Consider the following 18,688-nt stretch of genomic DNA (forward strand, 5'->3'; position numbering starts at 1 on the left):
GTAGGTGAGGGCAGGAGAGGAAGACAAGCTCCAGTTGAAGTCTAACCTGAGGAGTGAGAGCTCGCGCACCTCCTCTCTCCTTCCTCGTCCATGCTAGTCTCCTTCCTCTGGAAACCAGCACTTCCCTAAGTGCCGTGTGCCGATGGCGTGCCCTTGACACACCCGCGAGCACCCATCTGGCCTCTGTCCGCATCAGGACCTGGAATTTAAATAAAGAATAATGCTGAAAATGAGGGTGAATTTGGTGATTTTGAGTGTGGTGGGCGGCTGGGCACTGGACCTGGAGCCCGGGCTGGGCACAGCGCCTCGCAAGTGTGAAAGGATTACTATACCCATGTGTAAAGAGATGCTCTACAACACCACCAGGATGCCCAACCTCTTGGGACACTTCAGTCAAGCAGAGGCCGCTATTCAGGTGAGTGCGTATCAGTCTGGTGTGGGTACCTTCCTGCGGGCAGCCCAAATGGGTATGTGAGGGTCAGTGGTGTGTAGGAAACCCTGGCTGGTATGTGTGTGTGTGGGGGGGGGGGGGGGGAGGGGCAGGCTGGTGTGGATATCTTCATGTGGGCACCCGGGTCCATGGGGTATATGTGGGCACCCAGGTCCATGGGGTATATGTGGGCACCCAGGTCCATGGGTATATGTGGGCACCCGGGTCCATGGGGTATATGTGGGCACCCAGGTCCATGGGGTATATGTGGGCACCCGGGTCCATGGGTATATGTGGGCACCTGAGTCCATGGGGTATATGTGGGCACCCGGGTCCATGGGTATATGTGGGCACCTGGGTCCATGGGGTATATGTGGGCACCCGGGTCCATGGGTATATGGGGGCACCCAGGTCCATGGGTATATGTGGGCACCCGGGTCCATGGGGGTATATGTAGGCACCCAGGTCCATGGGGTATATGGGGGCACCCGGGTCCATGGGTATATGTGGGCACCCGGGTCCATGGGGTATATGTGTGGGTATATGTGGGCACCCGGGTCCATGGGGTATATGTGGGCACCCGGGTCCATGGGGTATATGTGGGCACCCGGGTCCATGGGGTATATGTGGGCACCCGAGTCCATGGGTATATGTGGGCACCCGAGTCCATGGTTATATGTGTGGGCACCCGGGTCCATGGTTATATGTGTGGGCACCCGGGTCCATGGGGTATATGGGGGCACCCGGGTCCATGGGTATATGTGGGCACCCGAGTCCATGGGTATATGTGGGCACCCGAGTCCATGGGTATATGTGGGCACCCGAGTCCATGGGTATATGTGGGCACCCGAGTCCATGGGTATATGTGGGCACCCGAGTCCATGGGTATATGTGGGCACCCGAGTCCATGGGTATATGTGGGCACCCGAGTCCATGGTTATGTGTGGGCACCCGGGTCCATGGGGGTATATGGGGGCACCCGGGTCCATGGGGGTATATGGGGGCACCCGGGTCCATGGGTATATGTGGGCACCCGAGTCCATGGGTATATGTGGGCACCCGGGTCCATGGGTATATGTGGGCACCCGAGTCCATGGGTATATGTTGGCACCCGGAGGGGGAGCCGGTCGGCCGAGCGGACAGCACGCTGGACTTGTGATCCTGTGGTCCCGGGTTCGATCCCAGGCGCCGGCGAGAAACAATGGGCAGAAGTTTCTTTCACCCTATGCCCCTGTTACCTAGCAGTAAAATTAGGTACCTGGGTGTTAGCTGTCACGGGCTGCTTCCTGGGGGTGGAGGCCTGGTCGAGGACCGGGCCGCGGGGACACTAAAAAGCCCCGAAATCATCTCAAGATAACCTCAAGATAACCCGAGTCCATGGGTATATGTGGGCACCCGAGTCCATGGGATATATGGGGGCACCCGGGTCCATGGGTATATGTGTGGGCACCCGGGTCCATGGGTATATGTGTGGGCACCCGGGTCCATGGGTATATGTGGGACAGTCTTGTGTAGGTGAGGGTATATTCCTGTTAGAATTAATCGAGTATATGTGTCTGTGGGTCAGTCTTGTGTGAATACCTCCCTATAGGAAAACCTTGGCTGGTATATATGTGTGGGTACCAACCTTTCGTCGGTTCCGGGAATCAATGTCCCCGCGGCCCGGTCTCTGGCAATGCCTCCAGGTGGGTGTTCTGGTCAAAACAAGGCTGTTACACACCACTGCTTGCAGTCTGACGTATGAATAATACTTCAGAGGTGTTTATCATGCTCTATTTTCAACATTGTAAGAGGTCCTCTTCATGTTTAGAGGAAGTGTTGAAAAGTCTTGGTCCGTTAATGTTGAGAGAATTGTCTCTCATTGCAACTATTAAACCTATTGCACATCTGCTTTTCAATGGGGCTATTTTGCACTTCCTGTCATGCATCCTAGTTTCTCGAATTATTTCCACGTGCACATTTGGAACCAGGTACTTTAATATTTTCCGAGTGTAAATCATTATCTCTCGCTTTTGTCGTGAAGAATATGGATTTATACATTTTTAACATTCCCAATCATTTAGATGCTTTATTGAATGGATTCGGACAATAAACTATCTTTTGCACGTTCCCGGTCGGCAACTTCTCCGGCTTTGTCATTGCTTTGACATCTCTTGTTTGAAAGGTTTGTTATCCTGCCTGTCATTTTTCTTGTGGCAGCAACTTTATTGTGTTATTAAAAGTAATCTTCTTGTGGGAACCTCAGGCTGGGTGAGCATACGTATCAGTTAGGATAGGGATTGTTTAGCTGGCATATTTGACTGGTAAGCGTCTGAGGTAGCCTAGCTAGTGTTTTTTTTTATAGAAATTATCACGGGATAGCGCCAAAACTTTACGACTATATAGCATTTTGAAGGGGTCAGGATAAGCATTTGGGATGGGACGAGGGGGGGGGGGTAAGGATAGTCTATCGTTACCGAGACAAGAACAGGTCCACGTGGATACCCATCATTATATATACCGTAGTAGTCTCTCTAATGTAAGTTGTGTGAATATAATAATAATTCTTTGTGTCGTGTGACAGGCAGCCAGTGTATAATTTATAAATTTATATATTTATATATATTATATATATACACACACACTTGCTTAGACCACAAGTGAGAGAGGTAAACATATCTTAGACGCCCACCCTGCAAGGTGACTCGAACTCAGAAAGCACAGGTGTTTGCGCACCTGGCATAACTGCTACGGTAAGTTACACCACCCAGACCCTTCAAAGGGAATGGAGACTTCAGAGTATATCTGCAACATTTCCATCCCCCGAGGGCACCAGGGTAGTACACGATGACATTACGTTTTTCATTAAGCACTTGCATTATCAGGGAGAAATACGTGATTTTTTTCATCACGTATTAAATTTCGTGATTTACACGCATACATTATATACATATATATTATATATATTATATAACGAATATATATATTATATATTATATTTATTATACCGTTAGGCTTAAGTCGAGGTTCCCCCTCCCAGGGGAGGGGGGTGGTTACTGACCCTCCCCGGGATGCAACACCTCAACAAGCTGACAACTGAGTACCTACTAACTGTGAACAGTGGCACTAGGTGAAAGGAAATGTGCCCAACCATTTCTGTCCCGCCCGGGATTCGAACTCGCAATTCTCGATTGTGCGATGAGAACGAAGCCAACTGTGCTACCTGGACCCTATGATAGACTTCTCTCTCCTCCCAACCTCTTCTATCAAATAATACATTATAATTTGACGCAAAGTCCACAGCGGACAATCTACGGCTTATTTTGGATTCATAAACTCTAGCTTTTCCTATGCGTGATCGGTTAGTTTAGGCTTGAGGGTTTTATTCGACTACTTTTGTCCTTAATTGAAGAGAACGGAGCCGCTCCTCCAGCTGTTCTAGTTATTTTTGACTAAGAAGTGTTTTATAGTACAATCGTACAACTGCTGTGAAAAGGCACAGAAGTTGTCTACTACCACCGATTTTGGTACTTTTGTCTACTCCACCGAACTACTGGAGTTCGTACTCCAGTACGAACTAATAATTTCATTATTACTCCATCTGTATTAGTGGGTGGTATATACTCTCAGAGATACAACCGAACGGTTATAATACGAATACGTTGGTTCACTAGTTTAAATTTTAAACCTTAGATATGGGGGGGGGGATCTTGCACGATAGCGAGTGATATTAGGTTACCAAAGCATGCCTGGCTAAGGTACAGGCTGGCAATGTAAGTTTCGTTATTTTGTGTCTTCGTAGTTTACCTGAAGCTCTCAACGAATCAATGCCCTCAGCTAGTAGGTCATTGCTAAGTATTATCATCAGTAATATTTGTATTATAATTATGGAGTGAGGCGTCAATAACGAGCAGACATTGATGTTCGGTATAAATTTGGGGGAATTTCTAAATGTTTATTCTAGTTCCCTTAAACAAGTTGCTTAACTGGGTAAAAATAGCAGGCAACAATAACAAACGCAAATCGCTAAATGTCTCCGTGTATGTTATGATAACTCTTAGAAGGCGCACTCTAAAATATACTCTTTAATCCTCCTTCGTGCATGTTGATAAACAAGAGGCAACAGCTGGGCACGCTTCTATGGACATTAATACACTGCCCGCCACCATACACCGTGTCCCAGTGGCTGCACTCGTGCCATTACAACCGGAAACAGGAAACGTCATGTGGTCACTTACGTACTGCCCACCAAGCTGACTCCAGGGGCCAGATTCACGAAGCAGTTACGCAAGCACTTACGAACCTGTACGTCTTTCCTCAGTCTTTGACGGCTTTGGTTACATTTATTAAACAATTTACAAGCATGAAAACTTGCCAATCAACTGTTGTTATTGTTATAAGCAGCCTCCTGGTGCTTCGGAGCTGATTATCTGTTTAATAATTGTAAACAAAGCCGCCAAAGATTGAGAAAAGATGTACAGGTTTTTAAGTGCTTGCGTAACTGCTTCGTGAATCTGCTTCGTGAATCTGGCCCTGGTCATTTTGATGGAATGGAAGCATGTCCCCTTATTAAATAAACAAATCCACAAGGGCCGTGGATTTGTTCATTTGATGGATCACGTTATTGTGATTTGTGTGTGTGTGTAATGTCCCTTATTGCTCAAACTGTGCAGTTCTCCTGGTTCCACTCGCAGTAACACACACCTCAATGTCCACACTTCTATGTCCATTATTTATTGCTTTCCTCTGATTCCCTTAAATCACATGTCGCTGGGTACACTCCTTAATAAATCAGACTCGAGAACGATAAGCTTATATACTTTTCACTTCTTGTATTGGCATCTTTAATATTATACAAGTATCTGCCTTCACCAAGAATTTTATATAAGTGTTATATTTACCCAAACTGGCTTAGAAATTATTAGAAGAAAGCGTTATATTCATTAACGGTTAGACAAACACACGAGTTTGTATGGTTATAAATAGTTGTTTCATATGGATCAATGCACCTACAGTTTCCCTAATATCATTTTTGTCATTTGTTTTTACCTGAATTCCGAAGCTGCGATAATTGAAAACCACATTTGCACCATTCACGTAATTAGTATAATTGTGTAAAACAAAATATACGAACCAGGGATTTTAGAGAACGTTAATAGCAAACTTTGAACTCTTTAGTTGTTAACTATAGGAGGCATGATGTCATGAACCTTTCATTTAAGGGAAAATAAAGTGGGCATTCAGCTTATAAATCCCTCGTGTGCCCCTATCTGAACACCAGACACACGCACAGACAAAGTGACCAGTGTTCCGCAAGGGTCATAATAAGAGCAGTGAAACGCTGGTAGCCTCAGTGAAGTGCAGGCAACCTCGGTGATGCTGGCAGCCTTGGTGAAGTGATGGCAGCCGCGGTGAAGTGATGGCAGCCGCGGTGAAGTGATGGCAGCCTCGGTGAAGTGATGGCAGCCTCGGTGAAGTGCTGGCAGCCTCGGTGAAGTGATGGCAGCCTCGGTGAAGTGCTGGCAGCCTCGGTGAAGTGATGGCAGCCTCGGTGAAGTGCTGGCAGCCTCGGTGAAGTGCTGGCAGCCTCGGTGAAGTGATGGCAGCCTCGGTGAAGTGCTGGCAGCCTCGGTGAAGTGCTGGCAGCCTCGGTGAAGTGATGGCAGCCTCGGTGAAGTGCTGGCAGCCTCGGTGAAGTGATGGCAGCCTCGGTGAAGTGCTGGCAGCCTCGGTGAAGTGATGGCAAGTTCAATGAAACGCAGGCAGCATCAGTGAAGCGCAGGCTTAATGCCAAAAATGAAGCGTCATGCATTGTGAGTGGATGAAATGTGTCGTTCTTCAAGAGCCGAGGTTGCTCTAGTAACAAAAGGTGATCAGTTTCCTTAGCCAGCATGTGGCCCCAGAGGTGGACATCACCAGCTTCACCACAAAGGATATTGAGCAGTGGAAAACCGTCAAAAATAACAGCCTGGCGTTTGCCGTGAAGAAATCTGTTACTTCTTGTTAGGATTTCAAATGCCTACAGCACGCCAATTCTCCAAGGAGGCCAACGTGACGATTAGGCTGCAAGCCTCGTCTTAATCTAGCTAATTTCTAGTGATTATTGTTGCTAATTCTTTCAATAGGATTAGATATGCTAGTTTTATCTCGAGTATGTTTAGTTGTGGTTGTAATTCCATAAGCATAGCGAGATGTATGCAAATTGTTCAGTAGGTGGTAATTAGTGACTAAAGGGGAAGATAGCGACTAGTTACTCTGATTTATTTACTTGTACTTTGAATAACATACGCAAGTCAGATTAAAAGCGTATTTATTGATGTATTAAGAAGTTGGGCTATGATTTAATTTATATACCTCCTTTTGCAAGTGTATTTTTCTTTTGATTACCATAACTATTCGTAAGAGTACTGTAAGCAACCTGTACACACAATCGGCCAGCTTTAAACTATTTGGACCAATTTGTCCTAATTTGGCACTTTGGCCAAGTGGACCCGCGCTAGGATAACCAACACTGAGTATGGGGTGCACAATAAACTAGCCGCCTTCGGCGGCAACAATCAATCAAGTCAAGCAAGACTACCTTCTAACAGTCATAAACCACCACTAGGGGCCAGGGGGCCTGGTAGCCTGGTGGATAGCGCTCAGGGCTCATAATTCTGTGGCGCGGGTTCGATTCCCGCACCAGGCAGAAACAAATGGGCAAAGTTTCTTTCACCCTACTGCTGTTACTTAGCAATAAATAGATACCTGGGAGTTGACGCAACCTGTCCTCTTAAAATTAACGTCGCTTTTGGCCGTTTGCCCGTATGGCCGAAATTGGACGTAATTTGAAAATGAAAAAAAAAAATAAAATATATTTGGGATTTTTTTTCAACATCAGTAAGTTAAGGGTCCTCTCATAGGTTAGGTGGGCAGGAAATTCTCAAAGTTTCAAAACGGTATGAAAAACGTGAATTGAAAGTTTCTTCTCCTAGCGTGTCCGAGTAGGCCGGAGGACTCAAACAGAAAACGGGACAGTACGTCACTTTTGTGAGTCGATTTTATTTCAAATTACGTCCAAATTTGGCCATAGCGCGCATACCAGCCCAAAGTGTCGTTATTTTTAAGAGGACGGGTTGTTAGTCAGCTGTCACGGGCCGCTTCCTGGTGTGTGTGTGTGTTTACTAGTTGTGTTTTTACGGGGATTGAGCTTTGCTCTTTCGGCCCGCCTCTCAACTGTCAATCAACTGTTTACTAACTACTTTTTTTTTCCCACACACACACACACACACACACACACACACACACACACACACACACACACACACCAGGAAGCAGCCCGTGACAGCTGACTAACTCCCAGGTACCTATTTACTGCTAGGTAACAGGGGCATTCAGGGTGAAAGAAACTTTGCCCATTTGTTTCTACCTCGTGCGGGAATCGAACCCGCGCCACAGTAATTACGAATCCTGCGCGCTATCCACCAGGCTACGAGGCCCCCTACCAGGCTACGAGGCCCCCTACCAGGCTACGAGGCCCCCTTGTGTGTGTGTGAAAAAAAGTTAATAAACAGTTGATTGACAGTTGAGAGGTGGGCCGAAAGAGCAAAGCTCAACCCCCGCAAACACAACTAGGTGAATACTAGTCAAGCAAGACTGCCTTCTAACAGTCATAAACCAACAAACTAACAGCCTAATACTCACAGTGAAGTGCAGTACCAAACTAATGTTTATGTGTGTTGATTTCTTTATGGCAGAGTGCAGATACTAGTCAAACATTAAGTAGTGATGAATGCCACTTTTAATGTTTATTTTTGTCAAGATCTGAGATATGAGGAAGAAAGACTTAATGGACAATGGGAGAAAATATTTCAGCGCAAAATTATCAGGCGTTTAAACTTTGACAAAACTAAAAGACTTTGCAGAGAAAGAAGACTTCACAATTATTGTCAATTTTTATAATTAACAAAAATCATTTGTTTCCAAAAATGTTGTTCATTTGTACACTTTGAGGAACTTGTCCTAGAAAACAATGAAGTCACGAACAATATCAACATGTATAACACAACATGTATAACACAACATGTATAACACAACATGTATAACACAACATGTATAACACAACATGTATAACACAACATGTATAACACAACATGTATAACACAACATGTATAACACAACATGTATAACACAACATGTATAACACAACATGTATAACACCCTGAAACCAGAAAACTAAAGTATCATCATAAACAACTCCCCAGCAAGCAAACACAAACCAAGACAATAATACCATCAGGACAACAAGAAGACAATAATACCATCAGGACAACAACAAGACAATAATACCATCAGGACAACAAGAAGACAATAATACCATCAGGACAACAACAAGACAATAATACCATCAGGACAACAAGAAGACAATAATACCATCAGGACAACAACAAGACAATAATACCATCAGGACAACAACAAGACAATAATACCATCAGGACAACAACAAGACAATAATACCATCAGGACAACAAGAAGACAATAATACCATCAGGACAACAACAAGACAATAATACCATCAGGACAACAACAAGACAATAATACCATCAGGACAACAACAAGACAATAATACCATCAGGACAACAACAAGACAATAATACCATCAGGACAACAACAAGACAATAATACCATCAGGACAACAACAAGACAATAATACCATCAGGACAACAACAAGACAATAATACCATCAGGACAACAACAAGACAATAATACCATCAGGACAACAACAAGACAATAATAATCATAATCCAACGCGTGTGTCAGATGTAGCCAAAATTAACCCGTTAGAATATGAGCAAAGATGCAATTTCATGGCCAATTTCAAGAACCCGGAAATTGAATTGTAAGGTGATAGAAACAAAGAGGCCTGAAATACTAAACACTTTAGGTCATTTGAAGAATCTTTCAGATACAACACGTCAGAGAGACAACTAGATTCGAAGGAGATAATATCTGCTTAAGGTTAGACCTCATCTTTAGCCAAAATTAAGAAGATACAGATATTAGACTACGAAATATCAGTTGAAGTCGGTGACAACCGCATGCTAACATCAGATTATAATGTAGAGCTAACAAGCAATATGAAAAAAAACAGACCAGGATAACAAGCTGCTTTATCAAAAAACGGAGTCAGAAAATAAGGGGGAACTTAGGTAGAATCCATCGAGTATAATAACCGAGGGACAAATCTGTGCAAGAGAAATGTTTAGAGGCAGGAGGGAGGTACTACATTCCCTAACAAAAAGTTAGGGTACCATGGTACCCTAACTTTAGTAGGGCAATTCTATTGTTTAATAAACAATAGAAATACCACAACCTTAAGCATGGAAAAGTGGACTTAAGGCACTTCATAAACCAGAAAATAGAGAGAGGAGCAGAATAACTAAAGTCCACTACAGACTCACTACGGCCTGTGCTGCTTGCCACTTTTGTTGCCACTTGTTGAATATAAACACAACAAAAGAACAAGTATACACGCAAGAGAAACGATAGCAGTCTCCGTGGTGTAGTGGTAAGACACTCGCCTGGCGTTCCGCGAGCGCTATGTCATGGGTTCGTATCCTGGCCGGGGAGGATTTACTGGGCGCAATTCCTTAACTGTAGCCTCTGTTTAACGCAACAGTAAAATGTGTACTTGGATGAAAAAACGATTCTTCGCGGCAGGGGATCGTATTCCAGGGACCATAGGATTAAGGACTTGCCCGAAACGCTACGCGTACTAGTGGCTGTACAAGAATGTAACAACTCTTGTATATATCTCAAAAAAAAAAAAATAAGAACGCCAACCTCCAAAGTTAAGTACCAACCGAAAGTGTTGTACAGCTATACAAGGAGGTGAGAAGGTGAGAGTTAACGTCAAATGTCAGGGAAATGGGAAGTGTTACTTGAACCTTTCCAAGTGGATCTGGAGCAACTGCCTGACACGAGAGAGAGAGAGCTTCTCCAGAGACTGAAACGAGTTCCAATATTAGTGACAGAAGGAAAGATAAGGAACCAATTTCAAGGACTTGAACCAAAGACTGTGGGATCTGAGAGAGTGTTGGAGTGGGCCGCTCCAAGCAACAACCTGTTGGACCAAACTCTCAAGTCAATTGGGGACTTGAGGAGTAGAAGAACTCCCTCAACCCCATCAAGCAGGTATCAAGCGGGGTCTCGCCATCGATCCTAAAAGACACCGATAAAATCATGTGCAAGCAAAATCATGTGCAGATCATGTGCAAAATCATGTGCAAGTTAGACGCGGCTGCGAGCAGCCGCGTCTAACAGACTGGTTGATCAGTCCAGCAACCAGGAGGCCTGGTCGACGACCGGGCCGCGGGGACACTAAGCCCCGGAAGCACCTCAAGGTAACCTCAAGGTAATCCACTCTTAAGGATCTTTAATGCAACACTGAAGACAAAGGTGGTGCTACTTGAGAGAGGCACATGCCATGCCAATATACCAATGGAGTGGACAGTAACCACTCAACTTGAGACACTTGTACATAAATGTACCATGCAAAGGGCTAGAGAGTATAATAAGGGTGATGATAATGGAACATAGAGAAGTAATGTCACTATGAAGCAGCAACACGAAGCCAAAGAAGGAAAGTTATGTAGCAAATCTATTTGGGATCAAATACAAGTCTAGATTCCAGAATGACACTAGGTAGTTCATCCACCCTTTAATCTATTAAGAGAGTGTCAGGAATGAGTGTAGCGTTGCCAAACAAATGGTCATTGAACTTCATCCTAAATAAGTAGAATGTTATGGGAATGAGAACAGGAGTAAGATGGCTAGAGGAACAACACAATGGTCGGGAGGAACTTATAATTAGTGAGAAGAGGATCCGAGTTGTCATAACATGAACACTTCTTCAGTGTAAGGATAATGGACTATGGAGGATTGGAATCAGGATTGTATTAGACGACCGACTGTTGGAAGGGCTGGGGCCCAGGCGCTACAGCTCGGTACTGCAAACTCAAGGTAAAAGCTGTCGAGTAAAAAACAGCCCTTATCTTCCCTCCCTTTTATTCTTATCTGGGTATCACTTCAACACTCATTTGTTCTAAAGTTTTGCTTTATTGTCATTTCGGCAAGATAAGGCGGTGGCAGTGTGACAGGAACCAGAGGTGAGTGTGTAGAGGGCATTGTGCAGATAACACCACTCCACCAAAGAGCAAATATAGCAGAGGCAAAAAATTTTAGACAGCATTAACAATACATGATAAAAATGTGTTCGTGTACATAACCCTGGACAACATAGGTTCAACCTGTCTCATGCAATTGCTCGTTCACCATGACACGACCGTAGCTGCCACGGAAGACAAGCAACAAGCTGATGTAATTAATACACAGATTTTATAAAAGCTTTCAACAAGGGTGACCACAAAAGGCACCCAAAAGGTATTACTGGCAAAGTAGGGAGATGGATATTTAATGTCCTAACGAAAAGGACATTAATAGTCAACAAAAATAAAATCATGATCATCCAGCATGAAAAGCTCAGTCCCCGAGGGTACTGTGCTTGCTCCAGTACTGTCTCGTCCTCATATCAGACATACAAGGACAAAGTAATGCAATTTTAGATCTTTTTTTTCCAAATATGGGTGAGAGAAGTGTCAATAGGCATACGAGTGCCAATTCTTGCAGCATTCTCCTTCCAAAACCGAATAAAAGTAATACATTTGCCGGCGCCCACCTTATCAAACCTCCACTAGAAAAAAAGGGGAGTTAAAAAACTGACAATAGTATGGGGAAAGGATCACCTATGGAGTAAAGGCCCCTGCCATGTTGAGTCTGTATGTGGAGGGAAGAGAAGCAGAGAGATATCAATACTACAACGTTTTCTTAGCCGAATTCAGGATAGCGAGGATAAAAGGCTTCAACAGTCAGCGACAGGTATTAGCAAGAACATTGCATCTCATAGCATGTCTACAGTTAAGAATCATCCAGATTCAGCATAGGCACAATCAGAGTACAGAATGAGCAAGAGGCCGACGGTCCTAGCACGTAAAAGAAATTCCAAGTATCAATGTCCGGAACAAAAGTGGCAGTTTTCAAGGAAAAAAGTTTTCTGCAACCGGGCTGTAGTGGATATGTGGGTCTGCGAGCCGCTCCTAGCAACAACCTATTGGGCCAGGCTCTCAAGTCAAGCTTAGTCCCGGCTTGGGGAGCAGAATTCCCTAAATCCAGGAACAATTAACTGAAATTGGCACAAAATCCACACATGTTCTATTGAAGGATAGTCATTGTAAAGAACAATTACAACAAAATATATAGGCACAATACCAGGGGAGATGAGGATGCAGAGCAGAAAAAACCAGGGTTAGGGTGCGGAAGGAAAGGCAGCAGAGGTGGTATGGGAAGAGTAGCGGTGGGGAGCAGAGGTGACCCGATAAGGTTCGTCGAGGAAGGGGAGGTGTTGTTGAAGTGGCCAAGTGAAGGGGCCCCGAGTAAGGACAATCTGCGACGTCTTCTGTATCCTTTCCAGACGACATTAGGACATTTTACGCGAGTAGACAATATAGAGCTCCATATATAATATATTAGAGTCCAATCTGATAATAATCAAGTCTTTCAATAAGTCACAACACATGTTGAGTGAGGATAAGTTACAGTTACTGCGCTATGTACAAAAACAACATACCACACAGTCAAACTACACTACGGAAAGAGCAATGTAAAAGACTTGGGCTTAATGTTGGAAGACCTTACTTTTAAAGAACAGAACTTGTCACAAGAAATTGACATGTTGGATAACAAGAACCTCTCGAACAAGATAAGTCACACTAATAACACTGGTGCTCTCTAGAGTGGTTTATAGTTGCACATTAACAACCCATTCAAAGCTAGAGAAATTGTTGACCTGGAGAGAAAGCAAAGATTTTACTGCTAGAAGCTAATCAATAAAACTTTAAATTGGGACCGTTTAAAATATTGAAAGAAATTTCCTGGCGTGAAGGCAGGAGATGCATTAATTTATACTTATATAATACCATGGGGACTGGTTCCAAATCTGCACACACAAATACCACCATACGAGGCATGACAGGATGTCCAAAATAGCCCCCTTGAAAAGGAGAAGTGTAATAGGAATGTCGAGAGAACTGTAGATACCAAAGTTCTGATGTGGACTTCAAATAATAAGACAACTCTACAGGCAAATAATAAGACAAAGACTACAAATAAGGTGAATAACTGGCCGATCTCTTTTAGTTCAAAAAGATAACTTGATAAACTCCTTCAAATGATACTGGATCAACCAGGCTGTGTGCTAGGGCATACTTTTAGTGCAAGTGTTTCCAAGAGCTGTGGGAAGGGAAAACTCTGCGGACTAACCTGTCTTCTAAATTAAAGTAATTTTATTGAGACAATAAAATACATGTTAAAGGGATAGAGTAGCTTAGTCCATTTATACCCTGTATAAATGTTTTATTTTATACCAAAGGATACCTGATCAACCAGGCTGTGACTCATACGTCAGGCTGCAAGCAGCCTGGTTGACCAGTCCAGCAACGAGGAGGCCTGGTCGACGACCGGGCCGCGGGGTCGCTGAGCCTCGAAATCACTTCAAGGTAACCTCAAGGTAAGGTAGGAACTACATTCATGAGCTGCATAAACAATTACTTTTCAGTAACAGTGCGTGTAAGGGGGGGGCGGTGTATGCGTGTTGATAAGAGATTCAGTTCAGGGTCTCTGCTTGGAATGCATTCAGGAACAATAGCAGTGTATGTGTGCGTGAACAGCCTATCCTCCTACAATTAAAGAAGGGTAGAAATAGCCTAAACTACTCTATCCCTTTGAGATGTATGCTTTTCGTCTCAATAAACATACTTAAACTTGAACTAGAATTAAAGCACAGTACTTAGAGTAACGATGTGGACTAAAGTACTAATATGTCGTGATGGACCACTAGAAAGTCGACTTTGTAGTATTAAATATGGACAAACCGGCAAAGTTTTTATATTTATGTTGCCAATAAAACCTAACCTAATCTAATAAACCTAGGCCTTATACACGCTATCTGAGGCCTAATATAATAATAATTATAATAATTCATTATGTCGGGGGACATGAAGCCAGAGTGTATTCATACCAACCCGTCCTCGACTCAAGTCCATTACATCCAGCGGTCGACCCCACAGACGCATTCATAAATTTTAACATGCTGTTCATTCAAACCGGGAATTTTCTCAAGTATAAATTAATATTATAATATATTGGCATATTGTGTATATATAGGCATAGGATAGGTTAGGTTAGGTGTTTAGGTTCTGTTGGCGATTATTTGTATTTGTAGTACGTGGGTGAAGCATTTATAGCGTTGTGATTCGAACAGAATTCGTCAGTGAAGCACTTGTTCCGGATATGTTCGAACGTCAGCAGTTGTGAGTCGTGTGTAAACCGCTTTTCATTCATAAACAGGGGGTTTGGCTGGTGGATGGAATCACTTTTGGATCTTTGTTTGGAAGACGGGCTGCAGTGAAACACTTGTTCCGGATATGTTTGAACGTCAGCAGTTGTGAGTCGTGTGTAAACCGCTTTTCATTCATAAACAGGGGGTTTGGCGGGTGCATGGAATCACTTTTGGATCTTTGTTTGGAGGACGGGCTGGGGGTCGACCGCTGGATGTAATGGACTTGAGTCGCAGACGGGTTGTATACAAATATTCGCGAACTGAACCTCAACACCTAACCTACAGCCCATCCTCCAAACAAAGATCCAAAAGTGATTCCATGCACCCGCTAAACCCCCTGTTTATGAATGAAAAGCGGTTTACACACGACTCACAACTGCTGACGTTCGAACATATCCGGAACAAGTGCTTCACTGACTAATTTTGTTCGAATCACAACGCTATAAATGCTTCACCTACGTACTACAATTACAAATAATCGCCAACAGAACCTAAACACCTGACCTAACCTATGCCTATATATGCACAATATGCTAATATATTATAATATTAATTTATACTTGAGAAAATTCCCGTTTTGAATGAACAGCATGTTAAAATATATGAATGCGTCTGTGGGGTTGACCGCTGAATGTAATGGACTTGAGTCGAGGACGGGTTGTAACGTAACCTCCGCCTAACTATACATAGAATTTTTATGTATAATAATATTCATTTATATATGAGAACAAACCAAATTTTAATACACAATATTTTAAAATTTATGAATGCGTCTGGGGAAGAGGGCCGCTGCTTTAAACAGCCTAGTGTGAGGACGGGTTGGACTGTACTACCCAGGACCCTTAATATAGTACATATATGTGCTATACTAGTCCTAGCAATATTTAAGTTTGGTTTTTACCTTTATCTAAAAATGTGGCGGGAGAGGGGGGGGGGAATGATGGGTGGTTGGGGCGGGTCGTTTACAGTACAGTATCTCCACTTATCTTTATGGTAGTGCTAAGAGACCTGGTGATAGAGGTGGTGATAGTCACGGTGGGTTGGTGTTTGGCGATGGTGTTAGTGGTGGTGTTAAGCGCTCTCATATGTTCACTTGAAGCCCTGTATGGAATCTTCCACCACCGCTGAACTTTTTAGTGCATGTCATTTGTTTATTATTGTTACACTGAAAAAAATGATTTAGAATGGCTCATTTGCAGTACCACCTGTCCCCACTTTTGTGTTCTTCCGGTATCAAATAATCAGTCCTAGTCTGCTATATCAATTCCCCTAAAAACGGTGTGTTGAAATCTTATCACCCAAATTCTTCCGTCTCCCAGTGACGTAACTTTTGTTTATTTGGTGCAAGTTTAGTGATGTACTTCTGGTTGACTTCCTCTAGCTTCGTTTTGTGCTTAAACATATATACTCCAAGCTGATGTTGCATATTCCAAAACTGGTTTGACATATGTGGTCTACGGAGCCTTAGATGACTCCGTATTCAGGTCTCTAAACACAGTTCTTATGTTGGCTAAAATTGCATGTGGCGTAATGATACCCGTTCGTTGTGGGCCTCGGGAGACCAGCTCCCTGTGAAAAAACCCTCAGATGTGTTCCGCCATCTGATGCCAGGAAGGTCTCACCGATGAGTCCTGCTTCTTGTTGCCAGCGCCATTACCTACCACTTGCTTGAGGTCAACTCTGGTAGGTGAGTCCCTAGTTGGACAATTGTTGACCAAGCCACACATTAGAAAATGAAGGGATGACGACGTTTCGGTTCGTCCTGGACCATTCTCAAGTCGATTGTGGTCCAGGGCGGACCGAAACGTCGTCGTCCCTTCATTTTCTAGTGTGTGGATTGGTCAACATACCTCAGCCACGTTATTGTGACTCATCGCCTGCGTTTGACAGTTCTCTAAGGTTGTCCAGGCCATCGGGAAGTTTCTTGCAGTCTTCCAGGGTATATATCCTACTGACAGTTATCTCGTCATCAGTAGACATTGAGAGTCCGGAGTCTCCATTCTGCGCGGTCATTCACAGTCGTACAAAGACCACATGCAATTAATTTCTAGTTAGTGTATTTCAACATGTTGACCAGAATGATAATTGTTGGGTGTTGAAATTTATTGAACGATTCATTTATTATGACTGAGCGATCGCCGGCCTGTCCCTCTCATCTAATAGGTCACATTTTATACGTTTTGGTAACCAAAGTTATAAATACAACCCGCTATTAAAAGTAACGTCACGCAAATATCTACGTTTTCTATGCATCGGACTCGATAGATTAGGCGGGTCGCTTGGGTTTGTACGTTTCTTGTTAGGCTAGAAGGTTGGATATTTGATATTTGAGTGGCAAATGAAGAGAACGGGCTGGTGTTACAGAGGGGTATAGCCACCACCCAGCCTGTCGGTGGTGGCTGTGGGCATGGCTTACCAAGATGATAGTGGTTGTTGACCAGGCCACACACTAGAAGGTGAAGGGACGACGACGTTTCGGCCCGTCCTGAAAGTGGTTGGCAATACAAGATGATAGTGGTTGGTTATAAGAGTACCCAAGTTAGACTTAGGAATAGAGTAATTATTAAAGCCAGAGTAGCCCAGCGCGTAGTTGATAAGGAGTTGGGGTGGGAGTTTTAAGGAGAGTAGTGAGAGCAGGCATGCTAATTTAGCGGCGCCTTGTTAAACCAGACACCCGAATTATGAGCTAAACTGCCGCGATACACACTAATTGGCATCTGTGGACAGTTGCCATGAGCCCCTTGTCAAGTTTTTTTTTTTAGAGGCTGTCACGTGGTGGTTAGTGTGTAAAGTATTGATCGTTAATGTCATGAGGTAATGGTAGTTAAGTCCGCATACCTGATAAATATCATTTAATATATTGGAAATAACAAGGGATAAGTACTTGCTTCCCAATTGCCTTAATATATGGACTATTGTTTCATCCGCTGTAAGTCTGGACGTTTTTTACGGGGCGCTTATATTCGCGTTATGGCGCTAACTGGAGTAGCGCGGTTACGCTGTCGCCTGATAAGTCTAGCCGACGTATTTGTCAGTGAGGCGAGATAAGCTGAGAGGTACAAGCATCGATAATTCCAGCTGAAAGCGTTATCGCACACATCAAAGCGATGCGCGGGAAACGACTCACTTTTGATGGGTAATTAGGAAGTGTCCGATGTCCTGCACCACTAGTCTCTTCTCTCCTAACATTTGCCTTAACATTGCATTGTAATCAAAACATACTAATTTCTGTCTTCGCCGTAAATGTATACGGAAATTTTGCTGCAGATAGCGAAGGTTTTCTAGCTACATCGATGGAAGTTTGGTCGAATTGAGTGAAGTCTAAGCCAGGGTGAGTTCGGGTGAGGGTGGGCTGGTGGGGGTGGTTGCTGGCATGGGTCTGGCTGGGGGCCTTTACTCTTATAAAACTCTCGCCACACACATTGATCTCTCTTGACTGTAGCGTCTAAGTAACTCTTACACTCAGGCCAGGTGTCTGCTTCTAATAATGCTTGTATTTTGAGTTGTTATATACACGTGTGTCTGCCCTCTAATAACCAATTAAATACAGCCTACGGAACGTTAAAACCAAGTTTGCTTCTCAGATTATAATTAGAAGATATTTTATGATCAGTGGTTGACAAAGTTACTTAATAGACCTTGGGGCCTGAGTTGAAATGAGATAACTTATTAACTCATAGGCTTGCTGTACGGAATGTAAATTTAAGTGAAAAAATATGACATTTAATGAAATTTAATTGGGGTCTCTGGGAAGTATTGTCCATGGAATTATTTCTTTTTTTGTGTGTAAAAAAGATAAGAGAGGTGTAGGTGAAAGAAAACGTTTTGGAAATGTGGAATAAAGA

The 18,688-nt window shown here is 43.6% G+C and overlaps 1 protein-coding gene across 1 annotated transcript in view; it reads left to right on the forward strand.

Moving 5' to 3' along the window:
• LOC123758302 (frizzled-10) overlaps positions 1-18,688 on the forward strand; it is a 40,144-nt gene continuing 21,456 nt past the window's right edge. Inside the window, exon 1 of the mRNA XM_045742513.2 lies at positions 1-415. Within this exon, the coding sequence (XP_045598469.1) occupies positions 221-415 (195 nt within the window). The 5' untranslated portion in view covers positions 1-220. The remainder of the gene's footprint in view (positions 416-18,688) is intronic.

This window comes from Procambarus clarkii, chromosome 11 (genome assembly GCF_040958095.1).
Source record: "Procambarus clarkii isolate CNS0578487 chromosome 11, FALCON_Pclarkii_2.0, whole genome shotgun sequence".
NCBI lineage: Eukaryota > Metazoa > Arthropoda > Malacostraca > Decapoda > Cambaridae > Procambarus > Procambarus clarkii.